General features: G+C 39.7%; 1 protein-coding gene across 4 annotated transcripts in view; it reads left to right on the forward strand.

Annotated features, from left to right (window-relative positions):
- LOC143281902 (transmembrane protein 94-like) overlaps positions 1-19,010 on the forward strand; it is a 45,313-nt gene that overhangs the window by 6,182 nt on the left and 20,121 nt on the right. Inside the window, exons 5-17 of one of the 4 annotated variants that reach the window (XM_076587189.1) lie at positions 1,700-1,860; positions 2,340-2,445; positions 3,321-3,407; positions 5,037-5,150; positions 6,243-6,419; positions 7,940-8,138; positions 8,518-8,570; positions 9,608-9,673; positions 10,277-10,398; positions 12,490-12,552; positions 15,620-15,728; positions 16,525-16,633; positions 17,528-17,630. In XM_076587189.1, the coding sequence (XP_076443304.1) occupies positions 1,700-1,860; positions 2,340-2,445; positions 3,321-3,407; positions 5,037-5,150; positions 6,243-6,419; positions 7,940-8,138; positions 8,518-8,570; positions 9,608-9,673; positions 10,277-10,398; positions 12,490-12,552; positions 15,620-15,728; positions 16,525-16,633; positions 17,528-17,630 (1,469 nt within the window). The remainder of the gene's footprint in view (positions 1-1,699; positions 1,861-2,339; positions 2,446-3,320; positions 3,408-5,036; positions 5,151-6,242; positions 6,420-7,939; positions 8,139-8,517; positions 8,571-9,607; positions 9,674-10,276; positions 10,399-12,489; positions 12,553-15,619; positions 15,729-16,524; positions 16,634-17,527; positions 17,631-19,010) is intronic. The other 3 variants (XM_076587197.1, XM_076587206.1, XM_076587214.1) reach the window with 3 other exon arrangements.

The following is a 19,010-nucleotide window of genomic DNA, read 5'->3' on the forward strand; positions in this document are numbered from 1 at the left end:
CACTGCACTAGCATGGATCACGTCTTACCTGTCAGATCGTACACAGAAAGTGTGTGTAAATGGTACATACTCTAGAGTATCTGCCTTGAAATATGGTGTCCCACAAGGGTCCGTCCTAGGTCCTGTTCTTTTCGTGCTGTATGCGGCTCCTGTGTCGGATGTCATCAGTCATCATGCGATGTCGCATGAGAGCTTTGCTGATGACACACAACTTTATCAGTCGGCCTCCATAGCTGAATTTGATGCACTGGTGACTCAAACACAGGAGTGCATTGCTGGCCTAAAGGACTGGATGACTCTCAACAAGCTGCAATTAAATGATGATAAGACTGAATTGATGATAACCTGTCCAAAGAAGTTTCGTCAACATCCTTCCTTTCCTGACTCTGTTCTGATCAATAGCACACCTGTTTCACTTTCTCCCTCTGTTCGCAGTCTTGGTGTAATCCTGGACCAGTCTCTTTCCTTCCAACAGCACATTTCGAATATCTGTAAAGTTGCCTATTTGGAACTGCATAGAATCAGCTCTATCCGCCACTATCTCTCAACCGATGCAACCAAGACACTTGTATGCTCTCTGGTTCTCTCAAGATTGGATTACTGCAACTCTCTTTTGGCCGGCCTTCCCAAATACCTGTTAGACAGACTCCAACGAATTCAGAATAACGCTGCCAGACTCATTTGCAGAGCTTCTAAATTTGACCATGTTTCTCCTCTTCTTCAGTCTCTCCACTGGTTGCCTGTTTCTGATCGAATAGACTATAAGCTATCCACTCTGACCTTTTCTGCAGTCAACGGATCTGGCCCCAAGTATCTTTCTGAACTCATCCATATCTATACCCCGTCTCGCCAGCTCCGTTCCTCCTCTGATACTCGACTTCTCAGGATACCTCACGTCAGAAGTAAGACCTATGGACACAGATCGTTTTCTTTTCAATCGCCAAAGACGTGGAACAAGCTCCCTGATAACCTCCGTCATTCTGATTCCCTCGCATCTTTTAAATCTCGTCTCAAAACTCATCTATTCCCTCAGCAATAAGTTCAATTGTGGCAGGTCCACAACTACATGCATGTATATGAATGTGTATTGTGTGTGCGTGTGTTTATGTAAGTTTGTGCCTGCCTATGTGTGCGTATGTGTTAGGGTAGCTGTTAGATACACATGTATGTTAAAATGTATGTATGCAGTGTGTGTGTGTGTGCGTGCGTGCGTGCGTGTGTGTGTGCGCGTGCGTGCGTGCGTGCGTGTGTGTGTGTGGTCACATTTTGGTGTGTGTATGTAACATAGATATAATGTTTTATGTTATCAAAAGCGTTTTTGTAAAGCACCTAGAGCAGATTTCTGGATAGTGTGCTATATAAGTATCCATTATTATTATTATTATTATTATTAAATAAGCAGCACTCTCAAGAAAGAGAGCAATACATTGTATACAGGTGTTCAAAACTACTACAAATCATGAACTTTTTTTTTTGTTCCTCCCCCACCCCCCATTGCATAGAAAGTTATATCTTCTCTTCAACATTACCATCATAACTATTTCATGTGACAAATTACATATTACAGTGAAAATATAACTTATGACACATTTGGTAAGTTTGCGAAGCCCTGAAAATGTTTGCATTGTTATTTTATAGCCAGGAACAGAAGTCTTTTTTTTTATTTTTCATCCAGATTGCTTGTGTGTTGATTTTACAGCCAGACTCAGCTGGGTCTTGCTATGCCTTTGAGGCGGATGATCTGTACATACCGGAGCAAGATGCTGAGTCAGGAGATGGAGCCACAGGACCTCGGGGAAGACGTCCGCTTGCCTCAAAAGCTTTCAGGCTGATTGATACTCCGATAGTGCTCAATTTCAGGTAAGTGATTTGCAAGCAGTTGGTCTATATACAAAACATTCTAATGTTTGAATGAATTTAAGATGTAATGTGCTGTTGCATGTATAATAGAGATAGAAAAGGTTTGAAAATTATAGTAACACGTTGTCATTCATAGGTAATAATATATACACTTGATAAAGAAATATGCAATTTAAAAGGTTGTTTAACACATTGTCATTTATAGGCATTGCTATTCAGTATAAACAGTACATGTCATTTTGTTGTGTTGATGTAACAACATGTCATTGTTTACAAGTTTGATCAGAATATCATTTGGAATTGGTGTATATAACACAAAATATTAAAAATGGCAGTTGAAGTACACATCTAAAGTGTTGGAGATGAAGAAAAAAAAAGTGTCACCTCATAATCTGCAGACTCTGACTGACTCTAAGTTTTACTGCAGATGAATAGATGATGCAGCATCATGTGATATGACCAAAAAATTTTTTTTTCAGAAAAGCATTGAGTGGCCAGATTGAGAGACCCCAGAGTGTTTTGAGCAATGAGTGTCATCGGGTGGTGTATGTGTGGATTACTCAGCGATTGCTTCCAATGGGTGTTGTAAGTGGGCTTTTTTCAAATACAGTATAGTTTCCATCACTTTTATTTCTTTTGGTATTCACCTTTGTTCAGTAAAGATTATAACATGTTTTACTGTCAAGATACATGGACTGAGTGTATTTGTGTGTGTGTGTGTTTGAGAGACTGTCAAAACAGTGAATGCATGTGACAGACTTCTTGATGAATGACAAGTAATTTGGAGTACAAAGAACTTATTTGAGGGGAAGGCAGTGACAGGGGTAGGAAGGGGAGTGCTGGGCAGAGAGAGAGAATGTATGTGATGGTATTTTACACATCGTTTGAAATCTTTGTAATTTCACTCAGACATGCATGAAGCTGTACCATTCAGAAACATGAACATGTCAGTTAGATGACTAGATATTTTTGAAATAGTTTTGTTTGTATTCTTGAAGAATGGTTTTTTCAGACCATTGACAAACTATTGAAGTCTACAAATGTTTGAATTGTATCACTTTGTAAAGAGTATGTTGGTTTTGGTTTTGTGTTACTTGTATTGAAATACAGCTGGATCTTGGAAAGTAGATGATATTTTTTAAGCATCTGTATTAACAATATCATTAAGCATTGCAAGTTTGCAAGTTCAGTTTAATTGGTACCAAGTGAGACAAGAAATAATAGTTATTTGATTTAAGAATTCTTAGTTAATGTCCTATCTAATTTTGAGCTGACACTTGTGTATGTGAACATGCAGGAATGCATTTATAGAGATTGACAAACATAGATATTGTTCATTCATTGTTGTATTGTTGAAAGAAGTTTTTTTTTAATGGTTTGTTTTATATACGTACATAATCATTATTCACTCATGATTGTTTTATTGAAAGAAAATGTTCTTGTTGCTTTGTTTCCTCTAGATGCTAGTGCTACTGATCAATGCACTGCGCTTTGTCTACCTACCGGAATCTTCGGGACTTTGGCCAGAAATGTTTCTTGTTTTACCAGTATGTACATAAAGTAATTGATCAGTGTTCCTATATGCTGACGATGATGATAACTGTGCATATTTGAGTAGTGATAGATTCTGGTTTGAATATGTATATATACTTATCTAACACATGGAAAGAGAGACACGCACATGTTCATGCAAAATCACACATCAAATATCAGCAGTATACTGGTTGGTAGGTAGTGTGCCTGTGTGCGTGTGTGTTTTAATATGTATGAATGTGCATGTTCCTGTGTGTATATGCGTGTGTGTTTGTGTGGTTTTCATTGTTTCTGCACAATTGCTCTGTGTATGTATGTATAATTTTGTGTATGTGTTTCTTAACAGTTTCAAATAATTATTATCAGTACAGGATTTTATAACATGGCAGTAATGTGTGATTAGAAAAAAGTGCATGTTTGAAGATTGTGGAAAGTTTCTTGCTTTAACCAATAATCAGTTTTGTGTGACTGATAGAATTGCTCTATCATTCTTATACTGTAAATGCTAAAGTTCAACCCCTCTTAATCCCCCTCCCCCATGTACACACACGGACACACACATGCACACACACACACACACACACATACACATACACACCCACACACATATGACGCGGCACATGAAAACCCAGCTAAAGTTGCCAGCAGCTATTCTTAGCTATGCACAAAAATACGTCATTAGGGTCAAAATAATGAAAATCGAGATTTTTACATATTTTGTCTTACGTTTGCTGTCGGTAATTATGTAAGCATAAAACTGTCTGAAACTGTAGTATTTTTAATGTTTTCAGGTGCATGCCTGTCAAAACCATGTAAAAAAAATACTGCACTCATTTGCAGTATTTCAGTTGCAGGCTGTAAGTGACAAAGATGTCTGTGAAGTAATGATATAGAAATGAGCAGTGAACAGGTATTGGTTGACTCCCCCAGAACCTAAATCACGTTAAAGTATGAATATAGCATGATTTTTTACTCTTTTTTGACTTGTTACCTTTGATGAATTGCATGTTTAGCCTGGTCGCATCAATTCTTGAAATTGAGCCATGTTTGCAATTAAATATTCGCTCGATTAATAATACTTTTGAAAGTTCAGGCTTTCTACAATATAATTGATAGTGTTTCATTCTACAGTGTGTGTGACTCACAGTAATTCAGAGAAAGACATGTATGCCACCACAGATCTAAAAATAGATCAGTGTGTGTGTGCCGCATGTGTGTGTAAAACACATTTCGATCTGAGAGTGATACTTTTCGTTTTTATCAAACGTAGAGATTCTTATCATGTGCGCTTTGAATTAAGCACCAGCAACACAAGATTTTCTCCTGTGTTGAGAAGCATACTGATTTACCTGGTGTGTGTTTGTGTGTTGCACACATACACACCATGCTTTTCACACTTGATCAAAGTTTGATAGGGAAATCGCATGTACACACACACACACACACACATACGCACACCTGGCGTGTGTACACACACACACACACACACACACACACGCACATACAATTTACAATTGCTCACATACAGAAACATAGACACACAGATGCTCATACACACTCTTACATGATGGCGCACGTGCACACATACATGTTTCCTAGTATTCCTTCAAAATGGTGATCATCACAACTTCCTTTCTGTGCAGGTTCACGCAGTCTTGCCCCTGGTTCCACTGATGTTTCCTTTGCTGTGGATCATTGTCAATACATATGGCCAGGCCCGTATTATGGCCGCTTTCCATGTCGCCAAAACACTCAAGGTACATGTGTCCATTGCAAATTGTGTGAAAGTGATTTTGTGCATTATTGTTGCTTTTGTTTTCCAGTTTTTGATTGTGCATTATTTCTTCTTTTGTTAGGTCAGTTAAAAGTTTGCATGTACATTTAAGGTAGCAGTGAGTGTTTAATTTTCATATTCGTGATTTTTGCTGGGAAAGATTCATGTGAGGTTCTTTGTGCTGCCATGTGCTGATCAGGCTTAGATGTGGAGAAATTTTCATTTCTGTATTCTGCATGATTTTTGTCATGAAAAAGTTCATATTTGGCATGCTATCTGGTACTGGCATTTGATACGCTGTCTGGTACACACAGCACATCAAATGTCAATGACCAGCACCACACAGAACATAAAATGTCAGTGCTGTGTGGTGCTGGTCACTGACATTTGATGTGCTGTTTGGTGCTGGTCACTGACATTTGATGTGCTGTGTGATCCTTGACACTGACATTATGTGCTGTTTGGTGCTGGTCACTGACACTTGATGTGCTGTGTGATCCTTGACACTGACATTTGATGTGCTGTGTGATCCTTGACACTGACATTTGATGAGCTGTGTGGTGCTGGTCACTGACACTTGATGTGCTGTGTGGTGCTGGTCACTGACATTTGATGTGCTGTGTGATCCTTGACACTGACATTTGATGAGCTGTGTGGTGCTGGTCACTGACACTTGATGTGCTGTGTGGTGCTGGTCACTGACACTTGATGTGCTGTGTGGTGCTGGTCACTGACATTTGATGTGCTGTGTGGTGCTGGTCACTGACACTTGATGTGCTGTTTGGTGCTGGTTGTGGTGCTGGTCACTGACACTTGATGTGCTGTGTGGTGCTGGTCACTGACATTTGATGTGCTGTGCGGTGCTTGTCACTGACACTTGATGTGCTGTTTGGTGCTGGTTGTGGTGCTGGTCACTGACACTTGATGTGCTGTGTGGTGCTGGTCACTGACACTTGATGTGCTGTGTGGTGCTGGTCACTGACACTTGATGTGCTGTGTGGTGTTGGTCACTGACACTTGATGTGCTGTGTGGTGCTGGTCACTGACATTTGATGTGCTGTGTGGTGTCGGTCAGGCCTGGCCCCTGGGCAGCATGAGCAGCTTGGGAAGCTTCAGCACCATATCTGTGGAGGAGGCGCGTGTGGACATCGGCTGGAACACTGTCTGGTCCTGCTTCTTGGCTGTCTGGAGGGGCAGTGCCGAGTTCTCCTGCCGCAACTTTGATCTCCTGCATGTGCTTGGCAACGTTACGGTGAGTACTGAACGGCGGCAGTCTACTGTTGTTTGTGATGATGTTGATGTTGTGGGCCTTGTCCCTGCTGGTTGAATGAAGGTGGTTGTGATGATGATGGTGATGATGATGTTATTGCTGGCCTTGTCTTGGTTGAATAAAGGTGGTTGTGATGATGATGATGATGATGGTGATGTTATTGCTGGCCTTGTCCCTGCTGGTTGAATGAAGGTGATTGTGATGATGATGATGATGATGATGATGGTATTGCTGGCCTTGTCTGTGCTGGTTGAATGAAGGTGATTGTGATGATGATGATGATGGTATTGCTGGCCTTGTCTGTGCTGGTTGAATGAAGGTGATTGTGATGATGATGATGATGGTATTGCTGGCCTTGTCTGTGCTGGTTGAATGAAGGTGATTGTGATGATGATGGTGGTATTGCTGGTCTTGTCCGTACTGGTTGAATGAACGTGGTTGTGATGATGATGATGATGATGTTATTGCTGGCCTTGTCCGTACTGGTAGAATGAAGGGGATTTATGTGTTATATGAGTTACGTGATTGAATGTGTGCTCTTCTGTTTCGGATAGGGTGGGATTTTTTTTGGGGGGGGTGAGCGAGGGGGGGCTACATACAGACCATGTTGTTTACAGTTTAACTGATGGTGAAGGCCATGTCAGAAATGAAGGTTGGGTAGGGAACTACTGGGGAGAAAGATGTGGGTGTAGAACGGATTATTTCAGGCATTTTAAAGAGTTTTTGACTCACTTGTGTAAACAAAGGGAGTCTGTGTTATAACCCAGTGTTCTGTTGTGTGTGTGTGTATGTGTGTGTGTGTGTGTGTGTCCTTGGTAAACTTTAACATTGCCATTTTCTCTGGAAATACTTTGTCTGGCAATTCCAAATTTGGATTGAACATAGTAGGAAAAAAAAATTCTTCACAGTTATACTAATAATAGATTGTAAGTCTTCGGAATTAAGCATGCCTTATTTTTTTTTTTTCCCCCAGGTTTATTGATATGTATAATTAATACAGAATATATTTCAGTGATTTTTTTTAATCTCTTTTTTTATCTCATGATTACTTTACTGGATAAAGTGCACATCATGAGTCTTGAAGATCTTGCCTCTTGTTTTCTTTATTACGCAGATTTGTTTGGCATATTCGTTGAGTCTGATTCCATTGATAATTTTCAAGTAAGGTTTTACATAGCAAGGATTCTTGTAGTTACTGCTGTTGACTCTTGTTAAAAGCTTTTATTGCATTTATTCGATTTTGCTTTGTTCTGTAAAGAAATAGAGATTTTTGCAGGAGTGGGGATGGGGATGGGTGGATGTGAGGGGTGGACGGGGTTGTCCGAAGAGCTCTATGGAAATTGGAATAAAACTCAGTTGTGTCATCCAGTTCTTTATTCATAGCCATGAATGTTTTTTATGGCCACTTTATCGCTGGTTTCAAATTTATGGCATCAAACTTATTTCATGTCCAGTTAATAAAACACTTTTGTGATTGTCGTTCTTTCTTTTTTGTTTTGTAGTCATTGTGCTGCATTGACAAGAAAGGGATTTTGTCATGGGCAAACCCGTCAGCGGAAAAGGTGTTCTTTTTCTCCTCCTCTGCCAAAGAGTGCCTGAAGCTGGACATGACAGCCGCAGGAGACACCAAGGCTGGATCAGTGACGGAATCCACTGTCAAAGTCCATGACAACAAGCGTAAAAAGGCCAAAAAGTTTTCCAGTGAGTTTGTGTGTGTGTGTGTTGTTGTTGTTGTTGTTGTTGTTTTGTTGTTGGTTTTGTTGTGTGTGTGTGTGTGTGTGTGTGAAATATGTGTGTGCTTGTGTGAGTGTGTGTTCTGTGTTTGCTTTGTTTTTGTATATGTTGGTGTATGTTTCTATGTGTGCTTGTATGTGTCTGTATGTGTGCGTGTGTATGGTGAGTGTTTCTTTCTTTCTTTCTTTAGTTTAACAGCATTTTACTGTTGGTGGTATTATACAAGTGTGTGTGTGTGTGTGTGTTCTTGAGTTCTTTCTTTGTTTTCCTTTTTTTTTTTCCAAAGGGACTTTTTGTCTACACAAGTACAGTCTGTGACAAATCAATTGTCATTCATTTGTTTCAGGAAGTGAACTGCCCGGTCGTGTGGAAGTACTGGATTTAACACATGATGCAAAGGTAGATGGTTTTGTTCAATGAAAAGGATAAGCAACAGTGAACAGGGTGTGTGTATTTTTAAAAGTTGTTTGCAAGTTCATAGTGGTATACAGAAATAAAGGAGTGGAATGTCAGAAAGGAATGATAAAAAGGTGGTTGTACTCGCTGTTTTTCTTGATATAATATCAAGGAGAGTACATCTCTGGGAGTATAAGTGCATGCAAATCACTTTAGATGGTTCATTTTTAATCTTGTTTGAGGATTTATTTCAGTGACAGATCTGATTGATGTTGGTGATATTTCATGCTACCATAATTCTTTTTTTTATGTTCACTATTTTGTCTTCTGAATGTGACTTATCACAAAGAGAGAGAGTTTTACAAGACTGTTTTACAAGATCTTTCAGAATTACAGGGGTGTTCAAGTGGTTGCTGGTGAAACAGTGTTCTTGCTGAAGTGCAACCGTGTTGCTTAATTAGGGGTAAAATGAAAAAGGCTGTTACTATCAAGTGGAAAACAGCAAACAAGAAGTGGAAAATATTTATGACCTTGGTGATTCAGTGGATTGGGATTGACTGTGTGACTTTGTGAAAAAGGTTACAAAAAAAAAAAAGAACTGCTGAATGGTGTGAATAAGTTGATGGAGAAATGAGAACTGTTATTTATTTGATTGTGAATAAGTTGAAGGAGAAATTAGAACTGTTATTTATTTATTTGATTGTGAATAAGTTGAAGGAGAAATTAGAACTGTTATTCATTTCATTGTGAATAAGTTGAAGGTATCAGTATCAGTATCAGTAGCTCAAGGAGGCGTCACTGCGTTAGGTCAAATCCATATACGCTACACATCTGCCAAGCAGATGCCTGACCAGCAGCATAACCCAAGTTGAAGGAAAAATTGGAACTGTTATCTGTTTGATTGTAAATAAGTCGAAGGAAAAATTGGAACTGCTATTCGTTTCATTGTGAATAAGTTGAAAGGAAAAATTAGAACTGTTATCTATTTGATTGTGAATAAGTTGAAGGAGAAATTGGAACTGTTATGTATTTGATTTCAGGATGCATTCAGGGTGTTCTTTGATGATCCTGAGTGGAGAAGACATCTGGACAGTGTGAAGCCCCTCGTGAGTATTCCATAAATCATTGTAATTATGCTACGTACAATTTCTTCTCTGTTCATTTAACATTTTTCTTGGTGCTGTCAGTACTAAACAGTGATTACATAAGACAGATGAGAATATACTGGGTGTGGGCAGAGAATTGAATGACTCATACATATCTCAAGAACATTGGCCAGGCTTAGAAACATTGTAACATAAAATATGTGGACTAATTTTGCTTTGGACATAATGCTCCTTTTTCTTCCTTCCCTTTCTTTTTTCATGCTTTGTTTGTTTCTACTTCTTCCTCTTCTCTCTAGCCATGCTGTTTCTAACCTCTCTCTCTCTCTCTCTCTCTCTCTCTCTCTCTCTCTATCTTATCTACAGTGAAGGAGAGAGAAAAAAAATCAAATAACAGAAATCAACACAGGAAAAAAAAGCATTCAGTGATTTGCAAGTAAAACGAAGTTGAAGATGAGCAGAGAATTTTGCCTATGTGGATGATGAAGACAGCATGTGATGGGGTGTTTTGTTTTTGTTCTGTTTTCTGCAACATTTTTTTTTTTTTTATTGAGACAAAGTTTGAGGTGGAAGGCGGTTGTCAGGAGCTGGGCAGTGGTGTTGCAGGGTCTGACCATACTGCTCAACACGTGCAGCACATGGACGGCTGATTGGTACACTCAGTTCAGCGACCACGTTGGCTGCAGTGCCCTGCAGAAAGAAGAAACCGTCGCTGTGGTCAATCGGAGGTACACTGTCCTGTCCTGATGTCATGTATTGTTGTGTGTTGAAATTACAAATAGTTGTTTCCATGTTGACAGACATGGTTTAGTTTTGTGGGTCACAGATGAAACAATTTAGGTTTTGATCACAACACGGGCAGTTGAATTTCATTGTGGGTGATCTGAAATTTGCTCTTAGGTAGTTTCCCATTTTCTTTTAGATGATCAGAGCCATCCAGCCATCGTTGAATAATTACAGTGATGTTTGCTCCGATAATGGCACGTGCCTTCACACCAGGGCTGCTCTGCTTAGCATCTAGAATACAGAATCTTTAAATAGAGAAACACTTTTGTGATGTTAAACACATGAACAGTCTTATTTATTTGTGTGCTAGGTGAATGGGTAGCATAAGCAGCATTGACTTGAAGTTGTGTACCTTGTTAATGGACAGAGTTACCACTCTTTATTGTTTGTTCATCATTAACTCTCCTTGCAGCATTGACTTGAAGTGTGTACCTTGTGTATGGACAGTCACCACTCTTTATTGTTTGTTCATCATGAAGTCTCCATGCCTCATTATTCTTTCACTTAAATGATGCACTGAAATCACAGTCATTGAATATATATATACATGAAAGACATAAAACGCTCAAATGTAATCATAATGTAAATCACACATACAATAACTTTAGTTCTACACCTGCCATAATATCAGTGACCATAAAGTATTGAGGTGCAGAAAAACAAACCTTAGAAACTTCCTGGTGTCTGGTCTCCTGGTGACGTAGTGCTGACAGCTGCCTGTGGCTGTGTTTGGGGGACTGGGGATGAGAGGCCTGCAGGTCCACTAAAACAGATTGTCACCAGGGACCAAAAAAAAAAAAAAAAAAAAAAAAAAGCTACAAACTTTCTTTACAGGAGCAAATGTTATTGTGCTCATTTGTTGGATTGTGTCTGGCCTTGTTTTGGGACCTGGTTCATTTCCGTTATGCTTTATATTTTAATGTTCTGTTATGTATGAAAGTGTCCAGGACTTGGTCTAGAAACCTTTTAGTGGCCACCTGTCTCTTTCCAGTAGTTTCTAGTGATGGGTATATAAAATGTTGTGGCTTTTCACACACACACACACAAAAGATTATCTTGGTCAGAGGGGCTTTGGGATACATGGCACACGTCTACATTTCTCAGTAAATCTGTGTCTGTTTGATCTGATCACTTGGACCATCCACTCCCAAGAGCCAGGTAACACGCTGCTTGTCATCATGTGCATGGAGATGCATGTGAATCTGTTTGGAGCTACTTCTTGTTATATTGCAAGTTGTAGAAAGATGATTGATACTGACTGAGGCAATAATGTTGATGCTAACACAAAGACACTCCACAAAGACACTTTTCCATGTTTCATGGACAATTAAAGTTATATCTTGTATCTAGTTTTAATCTGTTTGCTGTCAACAGGTCTTTTTAGTGTATGTCAGAAAATTGCGTTGGTTTGAAATGATATGGACAACCAGTTTTTGAAAAGATAGGGAAGAATGCTTCACAGACATGTACCCCCAAATTCCTCTTTGAAAGAGGGATTTCCCCAGTACATTTGTTTTCTCTCATGGAGATTTACATGTAAGGCTAATTAGTATCCAGTCTGTAAGAGTTGAACTAAGGGAATCTGCATCTTTGTTGAGTCTTGCAGAGTGGTTGGTACAATAACCACAGGGTTGCTATGTGTGACCTGCATGTAAAAGGTCTGTTTGAATCTCACAATGGCTGCGTAGGAAGATTTTTGCCATTGTTCCAGGTTGATATGTGCAGACCCACTAATGCCTGAACTCCCTATATTGTGTGTATGCATGCAGAAAATCAGAATACGCCTCTTATCCGGTGATCCGCATCAGAGTTTGGTGGGAATGGAAACATGAAAATATCCTGCATGCGCTGTCGCTGAAAATTATAGTATGGCTGCTTGGTTGGTGGGACAAAAATCATACTCTGCACCTTTCCTTATTTTTCAAGCTTTTGTTCAAATATATATATATATTATGCAGTATATATGTGTGTGTGTACAAAGATTATCAAACTTACTTCTGTTTCCTTCGACTTTATCTTGTTGATTTGCACAGAGAGGCTCGGCGAGGGAGTGGAGGGCTGTCAAGAAAAGCACCCGAGACACAGCAGGGAATGAGGTTCTTCTCTCTAATCTGCATGCAGTCGGTCCATCATGCGTTCACTGCTGGCATGCTTGCAGCAAATGCAGTTTGCATTAGGTTTTGTTGATTAAGTTATGAAAGCTTGACTTTCTTTTTACAGTTGCACATGCTTTCAGCATTATTGAAATGATGTGGAGCATTTATTTGCTATGATTAAAGAAAAAGTATTTCAGCTGCTTCCTTTTAACAAACTTTAATCATCTGCACACACACAAAAAGAAAAAAAAGGCATTTTTGTCTGTTTGCTTTTCTGGCTGTAAGTTGTTGTTTTTTAAGGCTGTTACCAGGGAACGCATGATGAGACTGGCCTATTGTGCGCATATGTCATTTAATGTGTGCACCTTCTTGGCTGCATTATGCGGATTATTGTATGCTAGAGTCTGATACCGTGCCAGCCATTCTTGAATATATGGCTTTGCATGTTCGTTTGACACTTTTCGGATATCACTTGTTGCTGTCGAGTCTCACACTCTAGTTGTCAGCACCAGAGCACTGTTCTGTGAGAGACGCAACTTGCAAGGGAGAGTTGTGCTGTCATCATTTCTAGCCATTCTGATCAGTCACAGACAGTTAATCACTGGGGTTACCATGTTTACAGATATGTCACCAGCATACCTGTTTACCTATTTCTGTCATCCTGACATATGTACAAAAATATCACCAGCATACCTATCTATAGCTGTGATCCTAACATGTGAAAAGACATGTCACCAGCATATCTGTCTGCCTGTAGCTGTGATCCTAACTGGGAGCACCTGGCAGCATCTCTTTCTGCTGACCTGCTGAAGCAGTCACAAGCACACTGCAGCTACAGTGTACATGTTGCACACAAAAAAGACAAAGATGAAGTAGAACGCACTGGCGTACATGTGCACCAGGGCTGAGTTGCTTAAGTGATTTTAGCAGTGATAAGTTTGCTTGGTGGTAAAAATGTCCTAAGTCATACATTTATTCCGTAGACTTAGGAAAATTCTTAATGAGAAGCAAACTTAGTGTTTTGCTAAGATCTGTTGTGCAACACAGCCTGGTGCAACACTAGTTATAGAGTGAATGTGTGACGAGAAGGACAAAATGATGTAAGTTTAGCGTCAGTTGAAATCTTTAGACTGATGAACGATTAAACTGAAATCAAGTATGCTTCTAACTGATTAAAGTGTGTGTGTAAGCACAACAAATACAATATTGCAGTGAACGATACAGAGACTTGATTTAATAGATGTTTAGAGAATAGGTTTAGAATGGGCTTTGCATTCAAACTAGGAATGGCGTCACACATTCTGCGTGAGCCGTTGAAAACTGGATAGTTAGTTGCGAAAAAGGTGTCTGCTATAGCTCAGCTTTCAGCTTGAGCTGTGAGTTGAGCCACGGTCATCTGTAGTAGCTGAGCACTCGGCTACATTATTGTTGTTTTTCTTTGTTCATTCTGTTCTTCCAACTTTTCTGCTTTATCATGCATGCTAACATGCATAATCACATATACACTTTACACACTCATAAAGATAATCACTCAGGAACCCTCTACTGAACTATGTTTATAATGCATGCACACAAGCATGTATACACATTTTATAACAAAATAAAATGTTTTTATTTACTAATATCTTTTTATATATTTATGGTTCTGTCACCAGTTGTTGACTGTTTTTCTATTCTTTTTTCAGTCTTATTTTAAAATAGTTTTGTTTATGTACACATGAACATTTTTCTTAAGTTCAACTCGTTCTTTCTGATTGTTATTCAGACTGAGAAGTTTCTGCCTGATGTGTCTCTGATGTGAATGTGTGGTTGTGATTGCCCTTGCGCATGTGTCTGCACATTTACGTTCATGTGCCTAAGTTAGATCACCTGGAGCCAGATTGGGGCTAATGCACAGGATCAGGGGCTATAGAGGTCTCCTGTTGATGTCCTATATCCCAGGAAGGGAGAAAGGCCAAAACGAAATCCGCCCAAAAGACACATTAGAAAACATGTGTTTATCATCCTTAAAGTGATGGAATGCAAAAGTTCCTAAGTTTGAGTGATGTGTTTGTGAACTCGGAATGAGCTGTCACTGCTTCCTCTGCCTGTTGTTTGTGCTGTTCCCACTCAGCCCCCTTGGCACACCCAGTTCTGGGTAGACGCCAGCTAGGGCCAAAAACTACAACGCATATTGTTGTGCCTCTGTTGTGGTTCAAACCCACTACTTTCCAAAAACCCAGTCCAGTTCACTTTGCCACAGTAGTTGATTACACTGAATTTTTTTTCAGCAGAAAGAATGACAGAAAATGCCAGAGCCAGAGCAAGCCCAGGCTGTCTGTTTTTCAGCCTGCATGGTACAGAACTGTACCTCTGTCTTTAACTAAATTTCAGTGTTTTGTTTCTTTTTCCTCTAGATTAGTTGCAATCATGGTCAAATAACCTGTGTAACCAACTTAAAGGTAAAGCAGAGAGCATGTAATGTATCCTTGGAATTTATGAATAACTCCATTTTTAAGTTTGCTGTTACATTGTAATAACATGTAATCACACACACACACACACACACACAAAATTATGGTGTGTAGTGAACAAAATGCATGTATGTTTCTTTGACTAATTTTGAGATCACCTCTTACCTCATAAGGAGGCGCTGTAGCAGAATTGGCTAGGTGTTGGACTTCAGATCCAGTGTTCGTTCACCAGTGATCAGGGTTCAAGGCCCCATTTTGGCATGGTGTTGTATCCTTGGGAAAGACACTTTATTCCAGTTTTCCTCGCTCCATCCTGGTGTGAATGGATACCTGACTTCGATAACGGAAGGCTAAGATAGCAGAAGGAGGGGACTGGACACTGCCTTCCTATGTCGAGCCCTGGACACAGTGAATTCACTGCTGGATGGCTATAAAAGCTATGGGACCTTTAACCTTTTAAACCTAATTAACACATTGTGTATTTTTAAAACTGTCTAATCCTCGTTGGTTTTGCATCATCGTATTATGCCTTTGTGAGCATCATTCATTCACTCATTTGGTGTTTTTTTTTCCTTTTCATTCCTTCATCCCTGCTCTCCATATCTGGGTTGAAGGCCGGAATGTTGCAGATGCTTGTGTGAAGTCGCACGGCAAATAGGGTTCACAGCACAGGCACTGGAAGCCTTCACTTTGGAGAAAACGTTTGGCATCTACAAACAAGTGGTAATTTAAGTGTGTGTTTGTGTGGGAGTGTGTTTTCTTTTAGTGTGTTTGTCTGTGTGTGTGTGTGTGTGCATGCTGTGTGTACTGTATGTGTACATGTACATGAGTGTGTGTAACTGGTTTGGTCTAGCAGCTGGCTATGAAAGTTCTAATTGGTCACTGTGATCAGACTTATGAACATGTTTTCAGAGGCATGTATCATCTTTAATTGAGGTCTCTATTTTGTTTGTTGACAAATTTTTGTGTTACTTTTCTCTCCTGATTGAACAGACATGGGCATTTATGTCCTTGGATATACTGTCTGAAGTGGTTTTGTCTCTTATGATTGGGTGTGACTTTAGTTGTGCTTAATTTTCCCTTCATTGGTTATATTGTGTTGTTTTGTTGTGTGTTTTTTTTCAGAGCTGAGGGGATCATGGTCTTTTATTTGGTTTTGTTTAAAAAAAATTAATAATCATTGAATGATTTCAACCCTGATATGGACGTCTGAAATGAAATGGGTGATGAACCCCCAACACCCCCCACCCCCACCCCCCGTGCCCCCAAAGAAAGAAACAACAACAAAACAACCAGAAGCCCAAAGAGGATATGTAAACCAGTCAGCAGACCTGGATGCCATATTTTGGATACAATTAGGAATTGAGTTTTCTTTTTTTTTTAGAATAGATCATGGGTATAGGCACAAAATAAAGAAATTGTGCACATTTTTTCTTCATATATATATGTGTGTGTGTGTGATATGACATATATATGATATTGTGTCATAGTTTGCACAAAAAAGTTGTTGTTTTTTCAGTCTGCAGAAGAAACAGAGAAGGAAAGAGCACAGCGTGCCAAGTCTTTCCTGTACCACAAAATCCCCATGCCCAACTTCTCCTCTGTCATCGTTCGAGATAGGACATCTGGTAAAAAAAGACATTGTAACATTTATCATGTTCCCAAACATACGTTTTGCCTTGGATTGTTCTAAATGTTTATGTTTAAATCAACGTGTTGTGAAAACTGTTTCACATTCTGTAGTCGTTCCTGCCAGGTATTAAACATCTTCTTTTAAGATTGACTAATTGATCTTTTAATCATTGATTGGTTTTAGTTTTTCTGACTCCAGATTGTAAATATGCAAGAAATATTCTGCAATGTGAAAATGTATTGGTATCTATTATGTGGTGCATTATTTTGGGTTAAAATCTAAAAACTGGAAGAGTCCTTTTATCCCCACTTGTCTGTCTGGCATTTCATGGATCTGGAGTTCATGCAGCTCAGGGAAGAGACGACATTGGTTTATGGCTATGCAAGGTGTATACAGCTGATGGTCCTTTCAGACTGAAACAACTGGCATTGTTCATCACCAGTACGGTGAAAGTTGTGTGAGGAACGCATTCCAAGCTTTACTGCATCCCCCTTGAATGCTGCCTCAGCATGTCAAAGAATGTGATGACTGGAAATTAAGAAGTTCAGATTAAAGGGATGGAGGGCATAATTTATAGCTTGGATTCAAGGCGGAAAAGCCAGAGCTCAGAGCCATGGGTTTTGTCCTGGTTGGATTCTTTCCCCATAAGTCTTTATGACATTATGTGTGTTCGATCCTTTTTGTGTTAACAACAGTCATCTATTTACTTCATTTGAAATGAAGGGACAAACAGGAAATTGTGTTGTGTGCCAGTCAGGTAGCAACTCCAAGAGCCAGAAAATTCACTAGTAGTCTGTTTTCACTTTCTTTTGTGTATATTGGGGGTATTTTCTCCACACTTTTTTAATCCTCTGTGTTTTTCACATGGATGGTGATTGTATTTGTGCAGGCATGTGTCAGCTGTTGACGCAAGGAACGGCAGACATTGTGCTGGACAGCTGCTCTGACTACTGGGATGGGTCCACAGTACGCACCCTCACTGATCTCGACAGGTGCTTCACACTGTCTGTCTATCATCTGTTTACTTCACACTGTCATCACTGTCTTTCATGGATTGTTTAGTTTCCTGTGTTGCTCATATCATCATCATTTTGCCTGTCTTCTCTCTTCACCTGCTTTCCTGTCTGTCTACCCGTCTCTGTTCTCTCTCCTTTTGCGACTTGATATTGAAATCTTTGACATAGGCCGATTCATGGGGGCTGTGAGGTCTATATGATGGGCTGTATGTTAGGAGGAATCTCATACAGTCTTCCGAGCAGCTAAGTTACTGTTATTATTAACTCTCTCCGGACGAAGGAATGCTCATGCATTCCTACACAAAACGTATTCGGATTCGGACGAAGGAATGGAATAGCATTCTCCGAAAGTAAATTTCCATCATGCGCTGTACACGTGATTTTGTGATTAGCCAAGCAGAGCGCGCTATTCTGGGTCACTCCACAATCGAACAGTTTGATTGGTCAGCCTGGGATGTGTGGCCCGCCTCACACACATGCTGACAAAGTCACTGACCAGTCGTCTGCTCGCGTGCCAGCCTGTTAGCAAAGCGGGCTCTTCTCAGAATGTTGTGAAGCGAACAAGGCAGTGACGGCAACGTTTTAGGGTTGCCGAAGTACTTGAAATGCTACAAACTGAAGGGTCGGACATTGAAGAGGTGGATGATGACGAAGAAGAAAGCGAATTTAATGCAGAAAGCGAGCATGGGTATGGTGATTCGGGGTGAAAAATTGGCAGTATTTTCTACATATGGCAAAACTGTAAAAATAAGATGAGAAATTTGATTTTTTTTTATATGTAATAGCTCAACATGTAATAAACCAGTTCTGAAAGTTTCATTTTCTTACACAATATTTTGTATTTTTTGTAATTTTTTTCCAAACCCTTACAAATGGGCCGTCTGCGGGGAAAAGCAAGGGAGAAAACTTGTCGTCCCGAGTGAGTTAATGGGCTCAGCTGGTGTTGTCCGATGTATAGTAAATCAGAACAGGTATTTTTATATGCCACAAGTTACTCAGGAGCATTGTTGGATCTCCTGTATTGGGTAACCTAATGGCAACCTGACAATGATGCGTGGCTGTCCATGAGTCATAGGCACTTGTGCTGTAACAGAAGAAATCACAGTGTGATATGTTTATGTAGAGACAGGGACGACTGATGTGGAAGTAAAAGGGTATGGACTATGGGGCAACCCCTCTCCTCTTTCCTCTGAAAAAAAGTGTGTATGTGTACATAAGTATAGTTTTATAGTCTGTATCTATTATGCTTTATTTATTTAGTATTATTATGCTTTAAACACATCTGGAATTCTTGTAGAGCCATGTAGTTGCTCATTACTTCATTTTCATGTCAAATTTATAAAATCATGTGAATAC

Source organism: Babylonia areolata, chromosome 1 (assembly GCF_041734735.1).
Source record: "Babylonia areolata isolate BAREFJ2019XMU chromosome 1, ASM4173473v1, whole genome shotgun sequence".
Classification (NCBI taxonomy): domain Eukaryota; kingdom Metazoa; phylum Mollusca; class Gastropoda; order Neogastropoda; family Buccinidae; genus Babylonia; species Babylonia areolata.